Below are 27,773 nucleotides of genomic sequence, written 5' to 3'. Positions count from 1 at the left end.
GCTGCCAAAAAAAAAAAAAAAAAATGATGCAAACTAAGTTTGTGGATGAGCCAACTAACCAGATCATTAGTCTGAAAAATAGGCACGAGAGGACAATCTCTAGTACTTCTTCAGAATCACTCTCTCCAAACAGGAAACCTATTCAATGGGGTACCTTTTCCCTACCTCCTTCACGGGGAATTGTTTTTCATTCACTTCACGTGACACCGTGTGGAGTCCGTCTTTAAGACACGTGTTCTTCATTCACCAACACACACACACACATCTGTCACCACACACTTGCTCCTTTCACACCACTCATTCCACCTCCACGGAGGTGACACCATCTGAACAAAAAATGAAGCAGCAAAATGTTGAAAATAAAAATAAAGCGGACTTTATTTAGAAGATAAAGGTGGTGGTATCAGTTTTGGTTAATAAAGTTGGGCTCAAGTGTTTTAACAGGTCTTTACTGCCATCACACAGACTGGCATGCCAAGGGCATTTTGAATGCCAATTACAGATTGAAGTTGTTTCAAAAACCAAGATGCTATCAAAAGCTGATGGAGTTTGGATTTCTCTTAAAGTCGGACTAACACACTTCTTAAATAGTAAGAGTAAATAGATTGCCTGGTTCTGAAAGTTAAAACACTACACTGAGCAACTCCCCTCCCTTCCTCCACAAGTCCCTAAGGCAATATTACAGTTGCCTCTGACAGCTAAAATTTCAACATTTCAACAGAGGGGGGGCTGAGGGGAACTGGAAAAAATGAAAAGCAAAATTAACAAATGTAATTGATATAGGCAGCTGCCACTTGTGGCAAACCAAAGCCTAGTCCGATGCCCACTTTCTTCACATTTGCACTGACATCTTCCCAAGCAGACGGTAACTACATTCTTGAAGGAATGTGCCAAGACTAGGGTGGGGAAGGCCCAGATAGTGAGTGGACAGAATGCATTTTGCATTCAGTTGCCTTAGGTGGTACAATTGATTTAAGAACAAATACCTAGACTATGGAAAATCCACTAGCCAAAGGTAACTAGAAAAGAGGGAGGATTAAATGCATAACCAGTGCAGAACAACTGCAAGGCACCAAGACCACAGTCCAACCAGGCCATTTTCCTCCGTTCCATTACTGAATGGATCTGGGAGAAAGCATTAATAACAGCACTTGTCAACTGCTTCCCTGGAACAAAACACACGGAAGGTTTTTTTCATTATGGTTCTCGGTGTACTTTATTCTCCTGCTGTCTAGCTAAGCAGCCCACACAGGACAGAAATGGGTAGCACTGAGGAATGATCAGATTTTTTCTCTCCCCAATATTTCTGCCCCCTCCCTAAGCCCTGACCCAACCCTATCTACTATCAGGAATGGTTAGTATATCATCCTGTCCCTCAATGAACAACTAAATGGAAACAAGGCATTAGAGGACCAGGCCTCTTCTTAATAGGGCTTAGGAGCTGTTGTAAACTCTATTCACAATGGAGCGTCTCTCCTTCAAACACCTGGGTTTTTTTTTTTTTTTTTTGTACACTGGTTCATAGATCGGCACTTGACTTTGAACCTGGCACCAAAAGGCACAATATCTGATACCCTGTACAAGAGCTAATTAGAGATGCTGCCATACGGATGGGCAAAACCGAGCCAATCCCACTTATGAATGGAAGGCTTGCACAGGGAGGGGAAAATGCAAAGAGATGGAAAAAAACATAAGCCCATACTTTTTGCTAGAATGAAAATGAAAGTGGGAATGAGGGTCTTTGTTTTTTAGTCCTCCAAATACCAAGAAGCATTTAAACAACTTCCTTGGTTTTTCTGACAGCAGCGTATTCAAAAACGCCAGCAAAAATTCCTATTAACTGCAAAACCATAAGGGGATCAAAGTTCACCGACATCTCTTCTTATTGCTGAAAGATTCTAAAATTCAGGGTGCCCTGTTCCCTTGTAAAAGGGAAAATAATTGTCTGATTTCTGGTAATTACAGCACATCACTCTTAAAAAAAAATATTAAAGCGTGTGACCAGGGGAATGTTTGACACCGTTTTACTAATCTTCAACTTCAGTGGAAAAATAAAACCTTTTTCAAGTGCCATTTTCATCACAAGGCTTCTAATTAGCGTGTATGTGTATATATACACACACACTTACATATATTCGTTTTGTTGGTTAGTTGGTTTTGAAGTGCAGCAAGAGACCAACACCGCATTGTAGTCAATCAAATAAGAGAACAGAAGGCCAAGCAGTTTCCAAATGGTTATTTTATCAGATAGTTTGAACATTAAGTTTATCCTCATTTGCAATCCAAAATAGTTACCTGAAGTTTGCTGTTGTGTGTGTGTGTGTATTTACTTTTATTTTTCTGTTTTCTAAACTCTTTGGCACAATTTTCTGGGGGCGTTCAGACGGCCACAATACAAGTCAGGAGAGAGCTTTTCTTTTGTGCTGCCAATTCTGAGCATTTAAATTTTGGTTTGTTGGGCTGTGGCTTTTTTGTTTTTGAAGTCTGCATTCTTTATTTGTAACAATTGTACTTTTTATTTTTCTATATCCTCTAACTCCAGAGTTTTCTGTCTCCCCCCTCCCCCCCAACTTCTACATTCACAGTTGAACCATATTATTAGGAAAGGCGCCTTGATGAAAAGATCACGATAGGAGCTCTGACCATTCGTCAGTGTTTTCCCTAGGATAATTACAAAAACAAAAAACAAAACCTAAAAAGCGTCTTTCCTTTTTTTTTAAACACATCTCTTGTGCTGCATCAGTAGACAGAACTTCGGTTAGTTTTATGAAATGCAACATCTAACCCCTTGTTTTCCGGGAAAAAGAAACTGCAATGACTCGAAGTTGAGAATGTGGATACCGCCTCACTCACACGCACTCATTCTCAGACTGTAAGAATCCCTCACCCTCCTTCTAGCCGGCACATATACAGTGCCGTGTGGCAAAGGTACAGCGAAGGTGGGCTTGAGACCCAGGCTGCATCTTTCTCCTCAGTAGCAAAGGCCAGGCTGCCTTTTACAACAAAGCACCACAGCTGAACCCAGTCCCTACTTCTCTCCCAAACCAGTCATTCCACTCTGCACCGGCCAAAAGACAGAAAAGCTAGTCTAGCCTCTCCTGGGAAGAGACAGCTTTTTTTTTTTTTTTAAAAAGCAAGTAAATCCATCGTTTCTCTCTTTTCCAAGATGGCCGATGTTATGGTTTCCTACGAAGTCAGTGCTTACTTAGCTCACTAACAGCGCTGCTGTTGGCGGCTGCGGCTGCTGCTGTGGCAGGATTTTCAATGTGGTGTGTTTTCAAGCCTCACTCACTCATCCTCTCATTCCCAAACATTCAGCATCCGTGCACACTCCTCACTTCCAGGTTTTTCAAAAGATTGGAGATTTCCAGTGGGGGTCTCAGGTTATCATCCCAATGGTAACAGATCTAAAAACAGATGGAAAAAAGGGTCAATCTTTGAGATCACATAAACCCAGTAGAGCCAAATAACTCTCCGACTCCAACTATGTGCTCCTAGGCCTGAACTGAATTTGTCAGTTTTTCAAAGACTGATATTTCTTCTCTTCCTGTGTGCCAACAGCCTGCTCTCATTAGCACCCACACCAGAGGGTGGGAGGGAAATTCAACGGATAAAACTCAAAAGAGCCAATTTTATTGAGATCTGTGGAGTGAGATAACTGACTAGTTGAAAGGAAAAAAAAACATTTCAAAGGAGTCAGACAAATTTGACTTCAGATATCTTCTGTAGGACTATGCAATGTCTAAAAGCACAGCAGCAAAGAATGAGGGTGCTCTCTTTTCGTGCTGATAGGGTTCCCGTAAACATGGTGAACATTCCTAACACTTGCCGGACTTTCTGGAAAAAGTGTGGCCAGCACTGACCCCAAAAAGTGACAGAGTACAAGAAGGGCAAGGGTTCTCTATATGCCCAGGGAAAGCGGCATTATGACAGGAAGCAGAGTGGCTATGGTGGGCAAACTAAGCTGATTTTCCAGAAAAAGTCTAAAACTACAAAGAAGATTATGCTGAGGCTTGAGTATGTCGAGCCTAACTGCAGATCTACGAGAATGCTGGCTATTAAGAAATGTAAGCATTTTGAACTATGAAAAGACAGAGTGAAAGGCCAGGTGATCCAGTTCTAAGCTTCATCTTGTTTTACTATGAAGACAATAAAATCTTGAGTTTATGTTCACTTCATTTGATCTTTTGGGAGGAAATAAACTAGAGCCATCAATAAAGTTTCCCTTGTGGGGCCAAAAAAAAAAAAAAAAAAAGAAAAGAAACAAAGAAACAAAGAAAGAAGCAGGCATCAGGAAGGGAATAAAAAGTAGAAGAAAATTATGGAAAAATGCCATTACTGATGGTCTTATTAGGGTCCAAAATGTTTTGGGAATTTCAGTGAATTCCAGTTATGTAAGTTCTCTTCTCCATCACCAGGAGGAATCAAATATTTGGCTCAAGGAGAGATTGAGGCTGCCTGACTCTTCCACTAGTACAAGGCTGAGGAACAAAGGCCTGGCTCAGACATACTTACACCAGAATACAAACAAAATACCAACAGCCAGCCCTTGTCAGAACAGCCTAAAGAAAATGTACCTCTCCTCCCAAGAAAGCAGAAGAGAGAGGATAGCGGAGAAAGGCTCTTACCAAGCTTGGTTCTTCAGTTTCCTCAGTTCTTTTGTTGCCCACGTAGCAAGGGTTTTTGCTTTGTTAGTCTTCGATCTCCGTCCTTCAGTTAACAGTTCATGGATCATTGGCCTAGCTTCTACTAATTTCAGTACATCCTTCCCAAATGCTGTACATAAATCCCTGTGCAAAACAAACACACGTGAGAATGAGCTCCTGGCCTCGCACCAGTATGTTTTGAGCCTTCCAGATCATCACTAAGCTAGCTATGGGTTTCTCAGCATTCACCTACTTTTTCAAGTTGGAAGAGATTTCAGAGACAAAGCTAACATTTGCCCTCAACAAATGAGAACAAAATAGGTCTAAAGTGGGTAGAATGACTACCCAATATTAGTTAATTCATGGTAAAAATCAGCACCAGAATCTAGGTCTTTGAGCTCAAGACCAATGTTCTTTTTTCTAGTGATGCCTCAGAAAACCAGACACTAAACAGAGGCAATTTGCTGAACAAAACCAGAGTCTGATAGGGAGAAATCACAGACACCTGGAGATGAATTATCATTTGTTAGCACTCAAGACAGGACACTATGGGCTCTACAAAGAAATCTCCTCTGTGCCAAAGTAGTGGGTTATTAACATCCATGTTACTCTCAAAATTCTTTACTACATGTGTTCTCATTTTCCATATTCAGCTATTGGAATCAGGGTATAGCTTACCCTATCAGTCCAGCAGCACAAGCTACTACTCCATCTGTATGATCTTCATCTCCAGCAATGTGGTCAATGAAAGACAGAATAAATTCTACTCTGGGCTGTACCAGCATCACATCCGCTATAAAAGAAAGAGAAAGTCTGATGAGGTCATCCCACATTTGGCAGGACTACACCCTTTTTCAAAATTTACAACTATTCTACTCCTATAAACAAGGTTCAAGCTAGATAACCAGTTGCATATAGTATATTAAAGTATTCTTCCTCAGATTAAGATTTCATCCTTCAAGTCAACAGAAGAGATAAATATTCCTCTTCCTATAAGCAGATATAATATAGAAGAAACAAATGGAACTCTTCCCTCTGAGCCACTGATGTCAAAGGGGGCAGAGTACAGATATTTTCCCAGTCAGTAATAGAAATATCAGGTGATAGAACTCTGATTCCCCAATACTCCAATCTCAGGGGATATGGGGTGGAGGAATTCGCCTCAACAACTGTCACTCATGGTTGGCACAGAAAGCACCAGCATTTCTGCTGTAGTTTTTCCAAAAGCCTTGCTGAATCGCATCCCTTGCAATGCTCAAGAAATGTGAGCCAAAGAAGCAAAGGAAGGGCGAGCAGAAATAATGAAGCCTACAGCCTACCCCTGAAGCCACCCTCTTCATTAGGGCACTGCTCCCCCTGCTCTCCTCAGATGCTAGTTCACAAGTGAGCTACAAAATGACACAGTCCATTCAGCTAAGTGCACACGGGTCAGTGGACTAAAGGAACTGGGTTGAATACTCAACGGTGTACGTTCTCCTGATCTCCCTTCAATCCTTGGACGATTCCAGTATAGGCTTCCAAGCAGCCTTCCCTTAGCTCATTCAGATAATCCACCATGTCATAGTCTGACTGTAAGAGACAAAGAGTAGAATCTCCATCATATTGATCACCTTTAGTTGTATGTTTGTCAACAACCCCTCTCCTCTGATCAGAGCAAGTCAGCTTTAAGCTTACCTTGTCCACTTGGGCTTGGGAGGCCTGCTGAAGAGTATTCAATACAACTTCTAGGTATTTTTTAAACTCTCCACCAATAGCAAGGGCAATATCACCAAACACTGACAGAATCTGTGGCTTCACAGACCTGTGGACATTCTCGTTCTGACAAGGAAAAAAAAAGCAAATTAATAAAAAGTCAAAATTTGTTTGGACCAAAGACTCAAGAAACTTTCATTTGTGATAAGCAACTACTAATTTTAAATATCTGGATGTCTCTTTATAGCTTATAAAACCTTTCCCATTTGTGCCACATCAATTCTAACTAAGCTAGCACAGGTACTGTTGTTCCCTCTTTACATACAAGGAGACTGAAGCTTCAGAGTCAACTGACTTGTTAGAATCATCTGTGAAAATAAACAATTTCCTTCTTCATAAGCCCACATCCAACATTCTGGGAACTTACAGATCCCTGTCACATATCTTGATGTTTAACTCTGTCTTTACAACTGGTTAACTGGATTGTGTGTAGACACTCACCCCCAAGTTCTCGAGTAGCAGCTGCATCACCTCATCACAGAAAGGTATGATGTTGGATTGCAGGGCACGGCATAAGTCTCCCACTAAGCCCACAGCTGCCAAACAAACCTGCAAAGAATCAAGGAAATAATCTCCCTAACCGAAAAGACTGTCTGCAGGGATAAGGCATTATTTTAACTTAGCTGCTGGTCCTTTACCACTTGAACCTAGAGTTCAAGAAGAAAACATTCTCCTCCTTCTGCTGAGATTAATTTTAAAAACTAATATGGCAGGAAGAGAACTAGGACTATCCGAAGTATCATTAGGAAAGGACAGAAAAGATGAAATTCACCAGGGATGGTGGTGGCAGAAGCCTTGCTTTTCAGGGTGCTGACAGCATAACTTTATAGCTGCCCTTGCATCAGTACAGTCTAGGCAAACAGTCATCTTGTGCTCCCTTATCTGGTACACCCAATATCCTGTGTTTCACTAACTACTTCCAGTTCAGATGCTCAGGCAATAAATAAAGTAGCTCAACTTTTAGGACAATGCACAGGAAAAAAATATCTAGGTTATAGGAACCTGATTTTGTCTATACTAATGTGACTATCAGGTACAAATGAGAAATATATCATTTTGAAAAGCATATCCTACCTGGTACTCAGCATAATTTTTCAATCCAATACCCAGGAAGGGTTTAAAGGCCTCCATGTACTTGAGGAATTCACCACCCAAAACTGTAATGAAATAAACTATCAGCTAATGGAACCACTGTATATCAGAGATGAGCAAAAATAACCATCCTAGCTCTCCCAAAATGTATTCATTCCACTCAGTAGGTTGGGTGGAGTGTGCAGTAAACTACTGAATTCACCATGAAGACATTGATGTGGCTGTTGTACATAAGCCAAATTTATAACTGCTGCAAGAGCCTCATTCTTATGACTTAGAGACAATGCCAACCCTCCACAGAATGGGATTTTACTCTGGCTGAAACAACAAAGTGGTATGGCCCTCAATGTTAAGGTTGTGAATTAGCTGAGCCAGCAATACTGCCTCTTGTTCACCCCTTCATCTGATTGTAACATGTGCTCTCTGGAGGCCAGCTTCGAAACAGGGTCCTTAGGCAATCCCATCAACAGCTTAACAAGCCACAGCCAAGAAAAGCAGCACTGGGCTTCAGATCCAACCTAGCCACTCCAGGAGCCAAAATTAACTTCCCTGCCATTTCAGGGTGGTCACATGTTGCCTGACCAGTTGGATACAGGCTCTTTATGCCAGAAATAGGTCTGGTCTGCAGGAGAGTGGTCCTCAGGTAACAAGTCTCAGGTCACCCCTGAAGAAACATTTCAGGTTTCTAAAGTGCTCTTTAATGTGCTCTTAATGGTCCTTCAAAGAGTCTTAAGTCAGGTATGGTTTCCCCAAAGCAATCCTGCATAGTCAGATAAGTAACAATCAGAAAACCAATTAATTCCTAGAACTCACTCAGTGTTTCATTCCATCCCATACCAGGCACCACAATGTGTCAACCTGAGTCCAAAGCATTACAACCTGAACCAGCAGGTACCAATTGCCAGGAAAGGAAACAAACTTTTGTTTCCTCCATCCTTGACAGAAGCCAAACCTCAATAAAGCAAGTTAAGTTTCAGGAGAAGGAACGTGATGAACACAAGATCCCCAGTAAAAAGACTATGCTTTCTGCAGTCAAATATTCTTCAAGGCCACTGAAACTCCTGCATTCTAAAGACATTCCCAGCCTGATTACCAATCACTGACCTTCCACCAGTGTGCTAACTGCCATCAGGGCATCCTCCTGCACGCCCCCAGACCCAGCTGTGCTTTGGAACATCCTTAACAGGGAAGCCATGACCACATCAGAAATCTGCAAAGCATCTTGATGTTGCACTTTCCGGAGAACATTCTGTGAAATGAACAAGAGTTCAGGACCTGTTGATTCCAAACCCTCCACAGAACCCTATACCTTTTCTTTTTAAAATCAATTAAGTCCCTTGATTCCCCTGCCCCCAATTCCCCCACTTTGGAAAGGCCAAATACACTTTTTATGCTCAAGAACTTTGACATCATCAGCAATAAAACACTGATTTTAACATCTTCTGTTTTAAATTCAGAACAGGAGATAATCCTCCATGATGTAGAAAGTCATCTCCTCTGCATTTCATTTATGTCTAACTGTCCAACAAATCCCTGTCAGTAGCTTTCCTACTCCAGTCTTACTGAAATTAGTTAAATTATTTCACCTTTAAAGAAAGTCATGTCATATTAGAGTTCTTCCTCATAAAGGAAACAAAAAAAAGCAACCATTGCTGTATCCTAACACATCTGCAGATAATGGTTGATAAACAGTCTTGATGAAGACAACCTAACTTCTCCCAACTTAATACACACCTCCCACCTTACTCTTGTTTGCTTCAACTAATATCACCAAATCATCTCTGTATTTTGTCTGATGAGAAAGACCTCATAAAATACTTTAAAAAATAAGTTTGTGGTAAAAAGAGAAGTGAGTTCATGGGTAAGATAACCTAGTGTCACTGAATTATAAAACCCAGTACCAATTTAAACTTCAGACAAGAAGTTCCAGGGTTTTCCTGTTCTCTGGTAGGAAAGCTACTCATTCACTGCATGAGTGAAGAATGACATTTTAGTTTTCCCAGTTTCTCCTCAGAAAAGGAGTTTACTGTGAACAAATGATGTAAATGATAAAGCTTCCAACAACAAATGTTTCAAAAGATGATGGTAGAAATTCAAGGCTGTATTTTAAGCCAAGTGAACCACAGCTGGGGAACTGAATCTGACTGAACTGGGCTTGGACAACTTAATGAAAACCCCTACACGAAAAGCTACCAACACAAACTAGCTGTACAGCTAGGGGGGACCGTCACACACTGAGTAGTTTCCCTCCCTACACTGTGCATAAAACTATTTGGATCTTTCTGGACAGACAGGAAAGGCAGGAAATTTCTCTCCCAATTAGTCACAGACCAAGGCCTTCTGAAAACAGATTCTGATCACCATCATCTACACCATTTCAGAGTTCCTTGTGTTCATGAACTTGTCATACTGAGATACTGGTTTCCATCCCTGGAGCTATAAAAAGTGATAAGGAACCATCATACCTGAAGAGTTGCACAAAGTAAAGACTGAAGGTCATTGAACTGAATCCTATCGGATGTGCTCTGGATATGTGACTACAAGGAAAAGAAGAAAACATCATGTTCTAAAGAAAAAACTTGGACTTGTACTGGGGGCTGCCAGGACCATTAAATAATCTTTACAGGCTGGCCAGTTAGCTCAGTTGGTTACAGCACAGCCTTGTAACACCAAGGTCACAGGTTTGGATCCCTATATCAGCTAGCTGCCCAAGATAAATAAATAAACAAATAATCTTTACTAATGTTAATGTAGGAAAGTAAATAAAAAACACACATAATGTATATAGCATAACACATGTACGAGTAAATTGTGACAAGCAATGCGAGTGTTAAGTTGCAATGTTTTCTGTATAGGCCTTCTATCTTTCTGAGAAAACATATTCTTAAACACCAAAAAGAGAGAACAGTCTTGTAGTGGATTGAATTATGTCCCCCCAAAACTATTGAAGCTTGAACTGTCTACCAAGTTTTATGTTTTAGAAACTTGGCCCCCACTGTGACTGTTAAGAGGGTGGGAAATCCTATTATGCTAATTGAAAGGTGGAGCCTTAAAGAGGTGATTGGATTGTAGGACCCTGCAGTAGTGAGTGGATTAAAAATGGTGGTCAGGGGCATGGTTCTGAGGGCTTTAAAAGAGGAGAGTCTGTCTCTCTCTCTCTCTCTGCTTCCACCATCTTGCAATGTGAGACCCCTGGGTCATTGTCACCACCACCATCACGTGGACTTTGGACTTCCTAGCCTCAGAAACTGTAAGCAATAAATGTTTTTCTTTATAAATCACCCAGTTTCAGGTATTCTGTTATAGCAACACAAAATGGACTAATACAACTCTTGAACATAGTTCTATGTCAGAAGTACTACCCCACTGACACCAACAGCCAGGGGCATTCTAAGTCTCACCTCCATCTGAAGCACCTGTTGAAGTCGTTCCATGATGACCAAAGTAGTTTTCTGAACTGCAGGGTAACAATCCTTGGCACTGTTTTTCACAATTTCCATTAGAGACTCATATGCAGAACTCCTCAGGTTGTTCTGGTGTCCATCAGGTCTGAAAGAACACACAGTAAAATCTTAAAGCCTCAACTGAGGAGAAAGGACAGGTAAGTTGTTATAATGTAGACACTGTCTCACCAAAAATAAGAGACCAGAAACTGATATGGTTGCAGACCTGGTTTGACAGCACTATATCCAGGAACCATATTTTCAAAAGCCCTTTGAGGCAATGGCTAATTCCATTAGTCTTCATACTTGGTTAACATTTAGAATGGCCCTTTTGGAAATGGGCTACAATTTTAGGGGGAAAAATTGGTTTGAAGTGGTAAAGAACCCATGTGGACAACTCAAGAGGTTGCCTGAATAGCTATGAACATACCCCAATTTTCTTAAATCATCTGCAAGAGATATCTTTATATACAATCTCAAACAAAGGAGTGGAGATGACCTAGTTAAGCATGGAAGATATTATGCCCAACCCCCTAACAGTCTACTCTGCTCATGGCTTTAGGTACAGCTCACACAAAACACAAACAATTAAAGGTTGTCCCCCACTTATAATTCTTTAAACTACACCTCAAAAGCTCATTCATAAACCAACTGTATTTAATGCCAAGTTCTTCATCCAGTATCATAAATGGCAGCTAATGATTTGATGTGGTAGTTAAATTCATAATGAGCGTTACCATTTCTCTTATACCGTAATCAAATTCTCCTGTTAACTGTCAACATTGCAAAAGGAAGGAACCTCTCTAGATCAATTACTCTGTAAAAGGAAGTAGAGAATTGAGACTGTTTTCCAACTTTAATTGTAAACTGAACAATTCTACGGTAGGCACAGTCTATATTTCTTTGTTTCTTCCTCTCTTCTATTTAAACAAACAATCATCTACTACAAAACTCTTAATTCCTCCAGATTGCACAGACAAAGTCTTATCCTGTCTCACTGTGTTTCTATGATTAGACTAGATATCCTCCATACAGAAGGCAACAGCTTGGATGCAAAGACATCCCCCATTTCTGTGGAATGTCAGCTACCTGTCTGTAGTCTCCAAAAGTTTCTGAACAATGAGTTCGAATGAAGAAGATAGGCAATAGGTAGCTGGTTCTTCTTGATCATCAGCTACATCCGCAGCTTCGTAAGCAGCTTCAGCCAGACTGGAGAAAGCCTGAAACACACACATTTAATATTAGTACTGAAAAGAATTCCAACCCAGGATTATGTCATTTTTCCTTAAAATACCTTGGGCAATATTTCCTCTCCAATTGACCTAAGAGTAAGTCAATGCTAAGTGAACCTCCAACTTTTTCTGTCAAGGTCATCGCAAGACAACTTAACATTTTACAGGTATCTTTAAAATTAAATATGTATTTATTTATATTTTCTGTCTTGTCTGATAATCTGCCCACAACTCTCTAAGGAGCAGAGTACTTTCATGTACTACGAATGCTTACCATTTCACTACTTCTCTTCCCATTCACAGAAAGACTATTTTAGCCCCACTTCTTCCTTATTTGAATTTCCTCCCTCACATGCCCCAAAGGTCCCTAATAAACATAGCCTGTACTGACTCAGATCTTAGACTGCCTAACTTCCTTTCCTCTTGTCCCATTCTCAGCAATGGTACTTCTTATAACCAACAACTCTCTTATTCACAACTTCTTGTCCCCAAGCAACCCAAGAAAGAAAACTGAGTCCAGATAGTTTCTCTGCTGGTTACCATGACTGTTCTAACTGGTCTGGGAATCATTACCATGAGTCAACAGCTCCCACTGGCTCCTGCAGTTGGCATCTCCCCCACATTTTTATCGAAGAAATTAGAAAGGAGATACTATTCAGAAAAACCTTCCAGTGAGGCAGATCCATTTCTCTCCCACACCTCCTACTCTCCTGCCAATGGCTCAGGCAAGCTCCTTTTCTCACCAGGAAGAAAATACCTTACCCAGCACACATTTGAAGCCACTCTGGGTTCAGCACTGAGGCCCTCAATCAGACACTGCAGCAAGGGAGCCAAGTAGACATCATTGATGGCAGCTTCAGGCAGCAGTTCACAAATTCTGCCCACAGTCCATGCAGTTGTATCTCGAACAACTACACTGGGGTCCTTCATCAATTCTATTAGGGTGGGCATAGCCTGAAAATACAACAGTTATTAGCAAAGCAAAACAAAGATTAAAACCCACACTGACTGTTGCCTCGGAATAGAAAATAATGACAGATGGGTTTTAACTCAAAACATCACAAGATGCTTTTGTAATTATAAAAGACATGCTTGTGAAATATTTATCAAAACAATAAAAGTAAGTAAACTGAAATGTGAAAAAGTCCTACTGTCTTCACCAAATCCCAATATAGAGTTCTATAGAGTTTGGTGTGAATGCTTTTAGCAATTTGTGCTGAATAACTCAGGTAGAGATCCCAGGTTATGATGGCAGTTATGATGGCATCTGGCTATGTCCTGAAAGAGTTTTATATGCAGTAAACTCAATTACAGTGGACTCTTGTGTTATTATAATAGCAAATAAACACATTTCCATAGGGTTTTCGTTATATAAATGTCACTGTATCCAAAGGATGAAATAATCCCAACATTAAAAATTATTGGGCAATGTTTATGATATAGCATTACATGGAAAAACAAATTATAAGACAATTTCATAGTGAGAACTCCATCCTGCTGCACACACTTGCAAACAGAAAAAAGCTGCAAGGATAAATACCAAGTTGAGGGTGTTATCCCTGGGCAAAGGGATTAAAGGTGACTTTTTCTTTTTGGCCTTTTCTGGATTTTTCAAGTTTCTGGGTCATATGACTTATGTGTAATTTTTTTAAAAAGTTAAGAAACATATTTTACCCTCATTGACAGCAAATTATCTAGAAATAAGTTTGTGGATGGCTATTTACAGTTTTGTTTTTAAAAATAAAGTCATACTTTCAATAAATATCCCACTTTCCACTCCAAAACTCCCTCAGCTTTACCTGTATAACCAGTGGTTTGAGCTGATTGGGCTCTGGTCCTTCCAAGATACAGCCAAAAGCCATTACCGCAGCATCCCGGTACCGCCAATCCGGGTTCTTGATGTGTTCTTTAATGAAGGGGAGGACATGTGGGACAATGTCATCTTCACAGCAGGTGGCCAGAAGCATGAGGCACACCCCTGCTGCTTTGCAGGGGTTCCAGTCATCATCATCATCATTTTCATCCTGGTGAAGGAACATGGCACTAGTTTGTTCAAAGAATCAATTTAACTCATACGGGGTCCTCTGACTACTCTCAAATGCTTTAGGACTTAAGCTTCAGGGAAGTAAATAAAATATAAAACCTTTACATTTTATCTCTTCCACAAAAGATTCATTTCACCATAGTCTTTGTTAAACAAGATGCAGACGGAGAAGATTCTACCTAGTAACAATGAGAATGAACAAACTCCAACTACATGCAACAAGGATGAATCTCAAACATGTTGAGGTAACGGCACAACAAGAGTCTGTTACATGATTCTAGTTATATACACTTCAAAAATCAACTGACGTTAATCAATGGATTTAAAGGTCAGGAAAGTAAGGTAGTTGATGACTGGGAAGAAGACATGAAAGAGGCTTTTGGGGTGCTAGTAATTGTCATATTTCAATAAAAAGTGCACAAAAGAAAAGATTCCACTGAGATCTCCTCTTAAATTGGAATCCAAGGTATGTCTTCCTTATTGCGGCCATTCACACCACAGTAATTTAAGGCAGGTTGCCCACACAGTTTCAGGAAATTATACACATAAAGAACAATTCATTCCCAAATGAGAAAAGCACAACAAAAATACACAAAAGCAAAACACGAAGTCTAAAGACAAAAGTCAGCAACTGTAAAACAAAGACATGATGAAAATTTATGGGAACACCTAGTCCATTTCAAACCAAACATAACTCTTTTGAGACTGCTATATTGAAAGTCATGTACATCCCTAAAAACAATTATATTCCTGTGTACAAAGAAATTTTGCACTGCTGAAAGCTACCAGCAGTTTCCTCAGAGCACTGCCAGCTCTTTGCTAATATTTCACATGCACCAGATAAGATGAGGTGACAGAAAGAAACTTCCCAAACATCATACCAAGAAAAACTGTGATAAATAAAGTCAAAAGAGAACAATGGCAACCAAAACACATTTGTTATAGAACTTCTCTATTTCCTCATCAGACCCACATCTTCATGAAGTCTTGTCACTTTATTTTGTCCTGAATAGTAATAATTAATGTTAATGATCTTGAAAGATCAGAAGAGTTTCTTTCATGCGTTGGAGTCCTTTAGGATCTGAATAACCCATATGCAACCTCATCAGCATTTCACAAAGATGTATATCCTGTGAACCCACAAAAATATCCCAAATATCAGAACAGACATTTGAATGGCCTAAAACTAGCAATCTCCCCTCTCGAACTTCCTTTACTGCAACTTCTAACTCTTCTGTTGGTTTAAACAATGCAGCACTCAGGAAATCACAGCATGTGGCTTGTTCTGATCAAGACCCATCTGAGATGTTCAGACCCAATTCTCTTTCACAAACAACTCAGAGCCTAGGGTAGATTACAGATCCAGCTCAGCTGTTCCTGAGTCATCTACAACAGAACATCAAACAGTTGATGGGCTGCCAAATTCCTCCACAGAAGCTGTTCCACAGCAAACCAACCCACCCTTTAAGAAGGTTTCACAACTTACCTAGCTGTAACTCACCTGCTTAGTTAGTGTCTGTGTGAGGATTGGAACCAGGTACTGTAGTGCTCCCTTGGCATAAAACTTGCTGGTGTGCTCAGGGGGCCGTCCTTGTTCAGCTGCCTAAGAAGGAACATAAAGCAAATGCTAGATAAAAACAAACCAGCTGTGACACTACAGGCATAAATGAGAGCTGCCCAGGCATCTAATTTACAGAAATATATGGGGGTAAATGGCAACATTCATAGTGATCTTTGGAGGTGCTCATTATTGGGTCCACTTCAATGAAATTCCTTTAGGCCATAGATACAACCTACCTTAAAGGAACAAAGAAACCTTAAAAATTACATTCTTTGTTTTCTTTTCTTTTCTTTTTGCTGGCCAGTACAGGGATCAAACCCCAAACTTATCTGTACTATCCTCTAACCAACTAAGCTAACTGGCCAGCTTACATTCTTTTTTCACAAGCTCGATTCATATGAACAACCTGACATCTAAGTGTTCTGTGGATCAAAGGACACCAAGTTTACATAAGGATGCCAAAAATAAGATTTACGTTTTCTGAAGTGCATAAAGGCCAAAAAGTTTGGAAAGAAAACTTGAACTCAAAGATTCTAAATACTGGGGCTGGCTGGTTAGCTCAGCTGGTTAGAGCATGGTACTGTAACATCAAGGTCAGGGGTTTGGATCCCCTTACCAGCCAGCCACCAAAATAAAAAGAGAAAAAGAAAAAGAAAACCCACAAAAACAAAGATTCTGAGTACAGAATTACCCTTTTCCCATATCCCCATATCTGATTCCTTCACCAGAGTTAGCAGACTATCAACTATACAACCCGGGCTTGCAGTACGACTTCAAAATAAAATAATTCAGCATCAGGTGTCACCTTAGTAAACTGTAACAGCCTGCTGCCCCCTTGTGTTCACAGCACTAATATCAGTATTTACAATAAATCATGCCAGACTGATAATGGGCAAAAACATGAGATGCCTCATTACAGATCTGTCTCCACGAGGGGCTTGGGCTAAAGGAAAAATCAAAATCTCTACAAATGGAGATACCCTCTAAGCTCAGTGAGAATAAAGCTTTCCCAGAATAATAATATCCACAAATGAGATATGCCCCAAGGCCCAGTCAGAAAAACAGCTCTCCCCCTACACCAACGCTCCTCCCAGGCTCACCTCCGAAGCCTCAATGGCCAAATCCATTTCTTCATCACAGACATTGGACCAGAATTCTATCCCTTGTAGGGCCACCTCATCAATGTCACTTTTCATTGCTTCAATTGTGATCTTAAGAAAAAAAAGGATGACATCCCAGAATCCAAACAAGTACTGACTCAAGTGAGACCACACCCCCACCCCCAACCACAGACATTTAAATTTCAAAAATATAATTTATAAAAGCTAGGTCTGAAATGAAAGGTAGGAACAGGGAACAGATTTTCAAAATACACTCTTTTTACCAGCACAAAGATAGCACAAGTTTTCTTGGCATATCATCTATGAGCTTAAATATGACATTCAGACTCAAGGAATTTCCTTGATTTCATAATATTAAGTAAAAAATTACAGAACTGATGAAACAGCAACTAAGAATGATGGGCTCTGCAATTAGCTACAAGTTCAAATCACATAAAATAGAAATACTTACTGCAAAAAGAGCGGGACCCATATATGTCTCCATGTACTGATAATACAAGGACATTATCTTCACTAGATTCTGTAAAGCAGCCACTCGTACCTTTTATGAAAAGCAGATTTGTTTACCAAAAATAATAATGCAATCTGACAAAGGTACATTCACGGAAATGGGTCAGTAATTAATCTAAAGGATTAACTGAGGTATACATGGGTAATGTTATCATTTCCCCCAAATTCAATTTCTCCTGTCAATTTTTCATTATCCCTATTTATTTTTCCATTCCTTCTCTTTTTTGCTCAAAGGGTCAGGTTTAGGTTACAGCACTAGTAAACCTGTTTCAATGGCTACAGATGAAAACAATCACTTGAATAATATACGGCAATAAAGTAGCAAAGCTAATCAAAAAATCATTTCTCCCTTAAACCTTTCTTAAGAGATGGCAACCTTCATTAAGTTAACTTTCCAAGTATGATTTTTCTCTCTTATCTAACATGTTGGAGAAAACTTCATATTTTCTTATTAGCAAATCAGCCAAGCCTTATTTCTGAAGTCAACTGATTCCCAATATTTAAAACTCTATGTTAGAGTTGGCATTTCCTAGGAAAGACGTAAGACAGACAGATTTTTCACATGACCTGATACTCACCCTCGTATCTGGACACTGTGTGGCTTCACAGACCACCTGCATAATAAAGTGCCTTTCGGACTGCAGGAAGAATAAAGATAAAAAGAATTAAGAGAGCATAAACCATACATATGAAGATTTCTAGACTCTCTCTACAAGAAAAACCTCTCATTCACCCTCAGGACCCCACACAATGCTGGCACAACCACGCAACTTTTCCTTTAGACAGTAATGGCACTACAAAGGCTATCAAGAGTTTACCCCATGTCTGTTATATGACCAGCCCCCTCTAAGGAGGTCCCTAATCTTTTAATCTTCAAAATGGCCTTCACTAACAAGACTTCAGGGAAGAAGTAGACAGGAAAATGTAGGTCACAAGATTTAAATAAAAATGGTCAGGTTAAGAAAAAAAGCTACATACAGAAAAATCAGTTTCCTTGTATTTAAAATGTAAGGGAATTTAAAACATCGGCCTTATTTCAGAGAAAAAATGTTTTCTGGAAGGTAGCAAATCCACATGAAATGTGGTGAGAAAATGAGAAGAGTAATAAACTTTATTGCTACCTTCCTAAATCTTCTGAAATCTAGAAGTTTTGAAAACGCTGTGTTAGAATTGTGGTTTGCTACAGCTTCGCAGACCTCCCCACTTTTAAGGCCAAGAATTGGCAAAAAGCCTAGCTAAAGTGTCAATAAACATATACAAAATACTTTCAGACCATATAATCCAGGAATTCCACTTCTGGAATTCCACTATGGGTTCAGATTCCCATAATGGCCAGCCACCCCCCAAAATAGGAAATTTTGACACATGATACAACACAGAAACATGGATAAACCTTGAGGACATGCTAAGCGAAATAAGCCAGTCACAAAAAGACAAATATTGTACAATTCCATCTACATGAGCTATCTAGAGTAGTAGAACTCAGAAACAGAAAGTAACGTGGTTATTGCCAGCAGTTAGAGGAGGGAGAAATGGGGAACTGTTGTTCAATGAACAACAGTTCAGTGTTTCAGTTTTGAAAGATGAAAAAGTTCTGGAGATTGGTTCCACAGCAATGCGAATACAACTTAACTGTACACTTAAAAATGATCAAGACGGTAAATCTTATGTTATGTATATTTTATCACACAATCAATCAATAAATCAATAAATAATAAAAGGGGGAAACGTTCTCAGGCAAAACATTTCTAGTTTTTCAAAAGCACCTTCCTAAGACGGTATGAAACAGCTCAACTGCTATAATTTTTTTTTAAATCCCAAAATATTCCCAGATTTTGGAAAAACCTAAACTTAGAAACACTTTAGATCACATTATTTCTAAGAGCTTAATGAGAAATGGCAAACGTCTTATCTCATACAACATAAATCTCAACCAGAAAGGAAATGAATACTTCTAAACAAGGTGGTACTTTCTAAAACATAAACTTTTTAAAAAAGACAAAAAACAAAAACAAACTTTTAATTAACTCTTTCATTCCTCACCTTCTGATCCTATACCTTTTTGTCAAAAGAAACTTACCTCTTTATCAAAGTTTGCTTTGGTGAACTCTAATGAGTTCAGGAGTGCATTCGTAGCAGCTAGCTTCACATTATTACTAGGCTCTTCTTTCCTCATCCCCTGGATTATGGCAGTCAGAATCTCATTGGATTTATCCTGTAGCTGCTCTGGGTCCTGAAACAAGCAGAGAAATGCAATGAATATAACAACCAGCTCATGACTAATCAGCAGTCCTTTTAACTGTAAAATCCACTCAAGCAAGTATCATGACTTTTTACACAATTTCCATTTAGCGACTACACTGCAAACCACCTGCAAAATATCCCAAAACTGAACTGAAACAAGTTAAACTCATCAACTTTATCTCTGACTTCTTAGCATAATGACTTTGGGCATGAAGTAATATTGGCTTTTCCTCCCTTCTGTGCAAATGGAGATGTCAGACTGGTGGCTTTTTCCAGGCCATTTGTATCAAATGAAGTAAAGCTTCAGAATATTTGAGAGCCAAGGATCACCACCTGAGTATAACATCTAGCGAGTCTAACTCCAGGTCAAATGCTGTGGGTTTCTCTGATTCCTAAAGTCTACATATCAAAAAAGACACCAAGAAAAGAAAAAACAGACACCAAAAGTGGTAACCTTATCAACAACATTCGTCCTAGGAGGGCTGCATCCAAAATGCTGTCTTGTGGCTCCAACTACAAGTGGCTGACCGGTTAACTCAGTTGGTTAGAGCATGGTGTTGGTAACACCAAGGCCCAGGGTTCAGCCAGCCACCAAAAACAAAAACCAAAATAAATACCAAAAAAAAGTAATGAACCAACTACAGCAAAAATGGGCAAAGCTTTCTGTAATGTAGTAAATGAAAAAGCACCACAGCATTCATGGTACATTGAGGATCTTAAGAAAAGGGATCAGGTCAGGGATGCTCCAAAATGAGAATACCCTCATTTTAAAAGTCTGCAATCTAAGCTTCTCCAAACATATAGATTTCCATTTTGAGTTTGTGACCTTGTTTCTTTACTTTAGAGTATGATTAACAAAGTGCAGATAAATTAACTAAAATGGAGTTCTAAATTAAATAAAGCAGTCCTTTCAAAACACTCTGTAGTAGCTTGATTTTCTTCATGATTTGATGAGTAATACTAAAACCACACAAGTCACAGCTAGAGGGAATTAGAGGAATATAAATTAGATAACTACATTAGATAAGCACTTACTATATCTTGGCAAATGTAACCAATAGCTTCCAATGTTGATTCTTTCATATGTTCTGTACTGTTGGGGTTTGTGACATTGGCCACCAGCTGAGGAATGAGTTCTGGCCACTGGTTTACTGGGATCTCTGCACAAGCAATACCAGCCACACACTGCGAGGCAGAACTAGGCCGGTAAGTTTCTGTGCCCAAAGTCTGCAAAACCTGCCAAAAGAAAAAAGATATCAATTTCTAATATTTTTGACTACATTTTGCCTACCACATCTCTTATATTGGTGTCTCTGAATTCTATTCTATTACGAAGAAAAGGCTGTCAAAGGAAAAAAAAAACAAAAAACAAAACAGCCTCAGTACTAACACCAGCACAATCAACACTGCCCCCAGAACCTAGAAACAAAACCAAGTATCATTTTGCTTCCAAAACCACACACCCTACTTCAACACTCAACATACGGTAGGAAAGTAGCAGTTAGAAGGGAAGGTAGCATTAAAAGGCAAGAGGAAATTCATTTTCCAAGCTCCTTGCTGGTGGTAAAAGGAAAAGATGCTCACAGCTTGTTTTGTGGACAGAGTTTGAGACATTAGGATGAGGCTAACTCTGGGGCATTCAGGTGACACTGATTCACAGTAGATCACTGTCTAACCTGAGTAAAGGAAGAGATCTTCTCACTCATGAAATGTGAAACAAACCTTCCTCTTTCTGGTCACTGACAACCCAGCACTCTCACTAACATAGAAAGTCCTTGGTCAAGTAATAACATGACTAAATGCAGAAACAAAGTTACTGATGTTACCAACACCTAAGAATTAATCCTTACTTAACCTGCAATCTGAAAGGATTGGTTGTTTGCCCAAAAATCAACGAACTGCTCTCTCTACCATCAACAGGTACCAAGAACTACTTAAATATGCCAATTAAAACAAGATCCACTTGTCATTTAACACGTCTCATTTGAAATGGTAACCACACAAGCATTTATTTATGTAAAGGGTAAAAGCACAGGTTCAGATAAAGGATGAAGCCACAATTGACAAAGAGTTAATCATTACCATGATCAGCTAATTCAGTCAATGAACTCAGTAAGAATCACCAGTCCACTCAAAAGCAAACAGTTAACTGTTCCTGGCATGAACACAGGACAAAGAATAGCTGCCAGATATACAGGCCAGCTCTGCTGACTGGATCAGGTCACTTCATATCCTGCTTTGTATCTAGTAGCTAATAATGAACTCCTCATCTTTCCCCCTTATACAATGTACCATCATCCCCGCCCATGCCCCCACTCCTAACAGCTCTAGGACTAGAAAAACTAGAATGGACTTTACCAAAAACTGTATGGCAAAGACATGAGGTAGCGAGAGGGGAAAATAAGGTGAATTGTCCAGAAAATCAGGGGCTGAATGGGTACTAATCCAAGTCTGATTAAAGTTCCAGTCCAGGGTGTCTTTATCCTATACTACACCGTCTCCCAGTATACATGTGGAACATACTGAATCCAATTCTATCTTTACCTTTTTTCTCCTTTAAGTTGCTTTTAGAAGACCCTTCATTAATATTACTTGAGGTGATTTAGAGGCTACAAATGTCCAACTCCTGAGAGTACCGGAAGTTTTTTTTTAAACTAGGGGTGAGCCTAATAATAACACTCAATTATCAGAAATAAGAATAAGAAACTACCTCAATTTTGCCCCAGTATCCAGACTTCAAAAAAGAAATGACCACCAGCACTGACAGTATTATCAGATATACTATGAAAGGCGAAGAGGCCAAGGTAACTGCTTTTTTTTCATGCACAAAGGCTCAACCATACCTACACAAATTCTTACGCATATTTTTAAAAAATTTGGGGTTAAGAGTGATCTGCCAAAAAATAGGTCAATTACTGTTTCAATCACATCTTACCTCATTTACTTAAATTAATTTAATTTCAGGAAAACAAGAAACTGAACAGGCACTATAAGCATCACGATTTCCAGTGATGGGGGCCGAGCCGTGGTGCACTCGGGAGAGTGCGGCGCTGGGAGCGCTGCAACGCTCCCGCCGCGGGTTCGGATCCTATATGGGAATGGCCAGTGCGCTCACTGGCTGAGTGCCAGTCACGAAAAAGACAAAAAAAAAAAAAGATTTCCAGTGATGGAATACACTTAGGTAAAAGCTGAGAAGAGGATTAAAATGTTACTACACAAGCAGACCCAATGTGGATAGAAACAGCTTTACATATTTCAAAGAAGATTCAAAATCAGTCAGCTTCCATAACCTAGTTCCCTCTCATGGGTACCTCCATGCAAGACTGAAGATGGAAGGAAGTACACAACTAAAAAGAGAAGTTGTTGCTTTAAGAGACACTGATTTACCTAATGCTGATATTTAGAACCAGGAAATAGTGAATATGCTGTGCATTAACTATGACCTGCCCAAGTACACAAGTAGGAATCCCCCACTGGTTTCTCCTCAGACACCAAAGTGATGACTGCACCGATCTGTTTAACTTACTACCCTTTGTGCCCTATCCATATAAGGCAGACCACTAAAGAACTTCATTAACTTAAAAAAAAAAATCTGTCCATATATTCTGAATCTGTTGCTTCAGCTAGAATTATGGGTTTCTAATTCAACAAGAAAGTCACAAGAATTCCATAATGCAAAGCAGCAAAGGATATTCAATTTTCCTCAAAATTTATCATCCCGTTCTTTATATGCCTTGGAAAAAAAGCCAGGTGTTTCTGAAGGAAGTTTTTCATAACTTTCTAAGGAGATAAAAGCACCATTCACGTCATATTCCTATTTTTCATACTCCTATGAAAGGCCCAAGATATTTTAATTCTCCTTCTGACTCCACAGTGCCATGCCTAAACCATCGAAGAATGAGAATTATCTACAGCAGAAGTTCAACAAGACCTAGGAGCTGGCTGACTGGGGAAGAATCACTTGGGGAGACAGTTTAAAAAGTATCCCCCATCTTCACTCCAGATCTACCAAACCAGAATCTCTGCAGAGTTTGGAAATACACATTATCAACAAATTCCCTAAGTGATTCTGATTTACAGCACCAATTTGTACACCTCTCCAATTCAACAAAGAGATTTTAAAATTCTGGCATCTAATTAAAGTTTTCCAAACTGCTGCAGCCTACTTTTGGCATCTGAAAGGAATTACAATCCATCGATGGGAATGAATATGCTAAATTGAGAAAGAAGATTTAAATCAAATACAATTTTTATCTTCAAGTAAAATTTAGGTGCCAGAAACCTATCATATTGTCAGCTCTATCCCATGCAAATGACAAAAGAAATGATGATAATGTTTCTTGTTCCCTAGGCAATATGACCAAAAGGAGACAAAAGTTACTTACATAATTCTTGACTTCCCGTCGAGCATTAGCATCAATAGCAAGCCACCTCTGCTGATATTGTGCCTTGATATCTGGATCTTTAGATGTCAAAGAGTTCTTGATTTGTAGACCAGCTGCAACTCTGGCAACCTGACTGTTTCCTGGATTTGCCAGCACTCTGGACAGTTCCACAAGGAAAGTGGGCTGTTAAGACATTATTTGGGAATTTCAACAATTGAGGATAGCTTAGTGAGTACCAAACCACTGGGGGAAAATAACACTTAATTTTTTAGGAAGTATCACAAATGTCTCAGGAAAAAATATCTACTTTAAGACTCCTATAAAAACATTACTTAGTATGTGAGGCAGTCACCCATCTTCTCATGCAGCCTAGCTCTTACTGAGGAATTACAGATTTTCCTATCAAGATCATTCTTAGCACCCAAATCTTCACATTACATCCCTGGGATTAAAGCAATTGGGACACTTCATTGTCCCAAGCACCTAGAACAATGTCTGGTAATCAATAAATATTTGTTGAATGAATGAATGTTATGACAAGGTAAAAAGTAAAGTGTTTCTCTAAATTTAAAAAACCTTAGTAAAAAAAGAATGATATTCTGGGTGGCTTTTGATCTCATGGAAGCAAGTAATCTTTTATAAGAGAGGAAACACCTCCAGATAAGCCTAAAACAGACTTAAGGGCCTAGTCCTCTATATTTTAGTTGTGGGTGTTCAGAAAAAGAGAAAGTGAAAAAAGCAGACTTATAAGGAAAAATGATGACAAATATTTAGAAATAGAAAAAAATTGAAAAGACAAAAATATCAACGCAAGTAGTTCTAAGAAAAATTATTTTATATTTTATATTTTATATTTAATAGTCAATACATTTTGGACCAAACAGAGGATCCCTGAAGAGCATGCTCAATCTTTTGCAGCACACACGTTCCAAAAGCTACTCCCTTTGTTTAAAAATTTTAACATATACACCCCACTCCTCTCCCCCTACCAAAAATAGCCCGTCCAAACAGCAAAGTTAGCAAGAAAAGCCAAAAGCAGATATTTTCTTACCGCTAACAAGTTCTGCAATCACAGCAGAGGATAATTCTTAAAAAGTTTTATTAATTATGTACCACTAAAGAATGGAAGGAATGTTAGGAATAAGATAAAAGGCTTCTTGCAAATTAGGAAAAGCAGGAACTGGAATATACCCTAAATGGAAGTTATCAGTCCATACTAGTGAAAAAAATCTCTTCCAGGGAAAGTTAAGAACAAAAAAGGTTAGTAGTAAAACCTATCTCATATAAGAACAACAAAAAAAATCATTCAAAGGCAGTATGTATAAAATACACTGTCACTTTGGTGTTGACATTATTTTGCCTAGATAACACAAAGGAACCCATTCGGTTCCAGCGTTATTTAGACTTATTATCTATTACCTTTAAAGAAGACAAGTATCATCCACCCTTCTCTCTGCTCCCCATCCCCCCAAAAGAAGAGGGACACCAAAAAGAGACATAACTGCCACCCAGGCTGTTTTAACCAATTCATCCCACAATTTTATACATGGATCCAGTCTCTAGTGGACTTGTCTTCATTTTCTCTGTACCCATTCAATTTGGAAATATGAAAAACTTTCCTCTATGATTTTACCAGGAAACAGGCCCGATCTCAAGGATAAGCCTCAATCTGTTGTCTGTGTGCAGATCCCTAGTGATAAGGTCTCTAATCATCGAGGTAAAAAATAAAAAAATACCCCCAAAACAGGAATAATCGGGCAGGAGGGAAAAATATTAGTGGGAATGGGCTCAGAGGCAGTCGGGTGCGAGGCCTGGCCATGAGCGCAGATCAAGGGAGATAAGAAAGCGAAGAGTGGAAGTAGGTGGAGAGAGCCATAGGGGCAACGGGACAGGAAGGAGAGGCCGGCCGCGGTCAGAACAGGGCGGGCAGCCGGGCTCGGAGCGTCCACATGGCCCCTAGGCCCGGCTCCCCCACCCCCACCCTTGCTGAACACGCAGCGCCGCACAACCTAACTTCCTTTCCCTCCCTCTTTCTCCCTCCCGCTGCACCGCCGCCCTCAGGCAGCACGGCAATTGGGCGGCAGCCACCCCGGCGCGCCGCGCCATTGGCCAGCCACGGGCCCTGGGGCGGGACACACCCACCGGCTTCCCGATGGCGGGGTTAGGTTGGACCGGGTGTGGGGGGGGAGGGGGACGGGCTGGGGCGGGTGGGTTCCCAAGGCCTGGGCCTCCGGGAGGGCGGGAAGGCCCCGCACGCAGGGGATGGGGGCGCGGCGGGATGGGGCGCGGCGGAGCGGCACGCACCAGGTTCTCCACGGCTGCACGCTCCAGGAACTTCTGGGCCGCTTCCAGTTCCAGCCGATCTGGGCGGAGGGAAAGTGGGAAAGGGAGCAGGGTCAGAGGGGCCGGGGCTCCCCCTCCCCCATCTCCAATCGCCTCAGCCCAACCCCGGCCCCCGCGTCCTACCCGGAGACACGGTCTTCTCGAGGATGGTGATCAGCTCCATGGCGGAGGTGGCGACAGCGGTGACTCCTCCTAAGGCGGCGGTCCGGCCTCTCGGGCGGCGGCTCGAACTGGGGATGGGGGTTGGGGGTCGGGTGGGAAGGGAGGGTGGGGTGGGGGGCGGGGGTCACCACAGGCCCATTCACCGCTCCCTCTGGGTAGTCGCACGGGCTCCCCTCCTTCACTCTTCCTTTCCTTCCTCCCTCCTAATGTGTTGCTGGCGGCCGCGGCAGCTGCTCCTCTGACGGCAGGGGAGGGACCCCGGGGGCAGCTCAGAGCGCGGCTGGTGCTCGGGTGGCGGAGGGAGAAAGAAGGAAGGGAGGCAGTAAGTGAACGGCGGCTCGCGGGGAGAGAGAGAGGGCGGGAGGAAGGCGGAGGGATATCCGGGCCGGACCTCTCCGCGGCGGCACCGCGCTCCACGGTGATTGGCTGCCGCCGTGGCCACGCGGAACCTCCAATTGGCCAGGCGGTCAGCGTTGAAGGGCCGCCCTGTGCCAATTTGCCTGTTGGTTTCAAGGCCCGGGTTGGCTGGGCGGGCAGCGGGATGGGGCGCGCGGATTGGCCGAGGGAAGGGAGGTTGGGGTGGGGCAGGCGAGAGCCGGCTGCTGATTGGGCTGGGCCGGTAAAGGCCTTGAGCTCAGACCTGCTGAGCGCTGGGAGGAGGGCAGACTGAAGGCAAGGTTTAGAACCTGCGTGATTGGCTGGGCTCCTAGACTTTGATAGGATAGGGCGCCCGGGAGAACTGGGGAGAAGAGTTCGGGGTCGGGGCGCAGAAAGGCGGGAGGCGCCCGGCCGCTTTTGCAGCCCAGCGCAGGGCACCATGGGATGCCCCCGGAAAAGGGCGGAGCTGTGTTTGGCCGCTCGGCCTGCGGTTGGGAAAGCGCCATCCCTCCGAGGGGCGTGTAGGGTGAGGGTTTCGCGGGCCTGATCGGGGGAGGGGGGACGGTTAAAGTCCTGCACCGCGCCCACGGGAAGCTGCTTTAATGGCTGAGTCTACTCGGTACTAGGCTCTCGGCCGGGTAGAACCTTGAAGACCATGTGGTTCAACTTTCAGTGTGCAGCTGTGGAAACCGAAGCCTGGAGAGGGTATGGAACTTATCTCAGGTCACACAGCCGGATAGTGGCAGGGTCAGGACTGGGCTCAAGCGCCCCTGACTACCCTTGGCCCTACACGCAGCTTCCCCTCCAAGGACTCCCCGCAGGCTTATTTATAGGGTTTGATACCTGTGCTGTTATAAGGC

General features: G+C 41.3%; 1 protein-coding gene and 1 pseudogene across 1 annotated transcript; one reads left to right on the top strand and one right to left on the bottom strand.

Moving 5' to 3' along the window:
- Nucleotides 1-351: 351 nt before the first annotated feature.
- On the bottom strand, nt 352-26,884 carry KPNB1 (karyopherin subunit beta 1). The gene is made up of 22 exons (XM_063111723.1): nt 26,497-26,884; nt 26,335-26,393; nt 24,031-24,213; nt 20,681-20,881; nt 19,482-19,634; nt 17,980-18,039; nt 17,343-17,432; nt 16,871-16,981; nt 15,711-15,812; nt 13,965-14,189; nt 12,928-13,119; nt 12,023-12,153; nt 10,892-11,039; nt 9,956-10,027; nt 8,595-8,739; nt 7,473-7,555; nt 6,840-6,947; nt 6,321-6,464; nt 6,110-6,215; nt 5,325-5,439; nt 4,629-4,790; nt 352-3,407 (listed from the first exon to the last, which is right to left on the bottom strand). Coding segments are annotated over exons 1-22 (2,631 nt in total). The 5' UTR covers nt 26,537-26,884; the 3' UTR covers nt 352-3,406.
- LOC134389441 (large ribosomal subunit protein eL42-like) lies at nt 3,806-4,123 on the top strand (annotated as a pseudogene).
- Nucleotides 26,885-27,773: the final 889 nt, after the last annotated feature.

This window comes from Cynocephalus volans, chromosome 10 (assembly GCF_027409185.1).
Source record: "Cynocephalus volans isolate mCynVol1 chromosome 10, mCynVol1.pri, whole genome shotgun sequence".
Classification (NCBI taxonomy): Eukaryota; Metazoa; Chordata; class Mammalia; order Dermoptera; family Cynocephalidae; genus Cynocephalus; species Cynocephalus volans.
Note: the sequence above shows the minus strand (reverse complement) of the source record. Positions and strands in the feature narration are given on the sequence as shown.

What these genes read in the sequence shown, in the direction of transcription:
- KPNB1 (XM_063111723.1), bottom strand. Translation starts at nt 26,536, where the DNA reads ATGGAGCTGATCACCATCCTCGAGAAGACCGTGTCTCCGG. An exon ending in TGGCTTCAAATGTGTGCTGG is followed by an intron (nt 12,154 to 12,927) that starts GTAAGGTATTTT and finishes TGTGTGTTTCAG; the next exon opens with GCTTTCTCCAGTCTGGCTGA. An exon ending in TGCTACTCGAGAACTTGGGG is followed by an intron (nt 6,465 to 6,839) that starts GTGAGTGTCTAC and finishes TTTCCTTGTCAG; the next exon opens with AACGAGAATGTCCACAGGTC.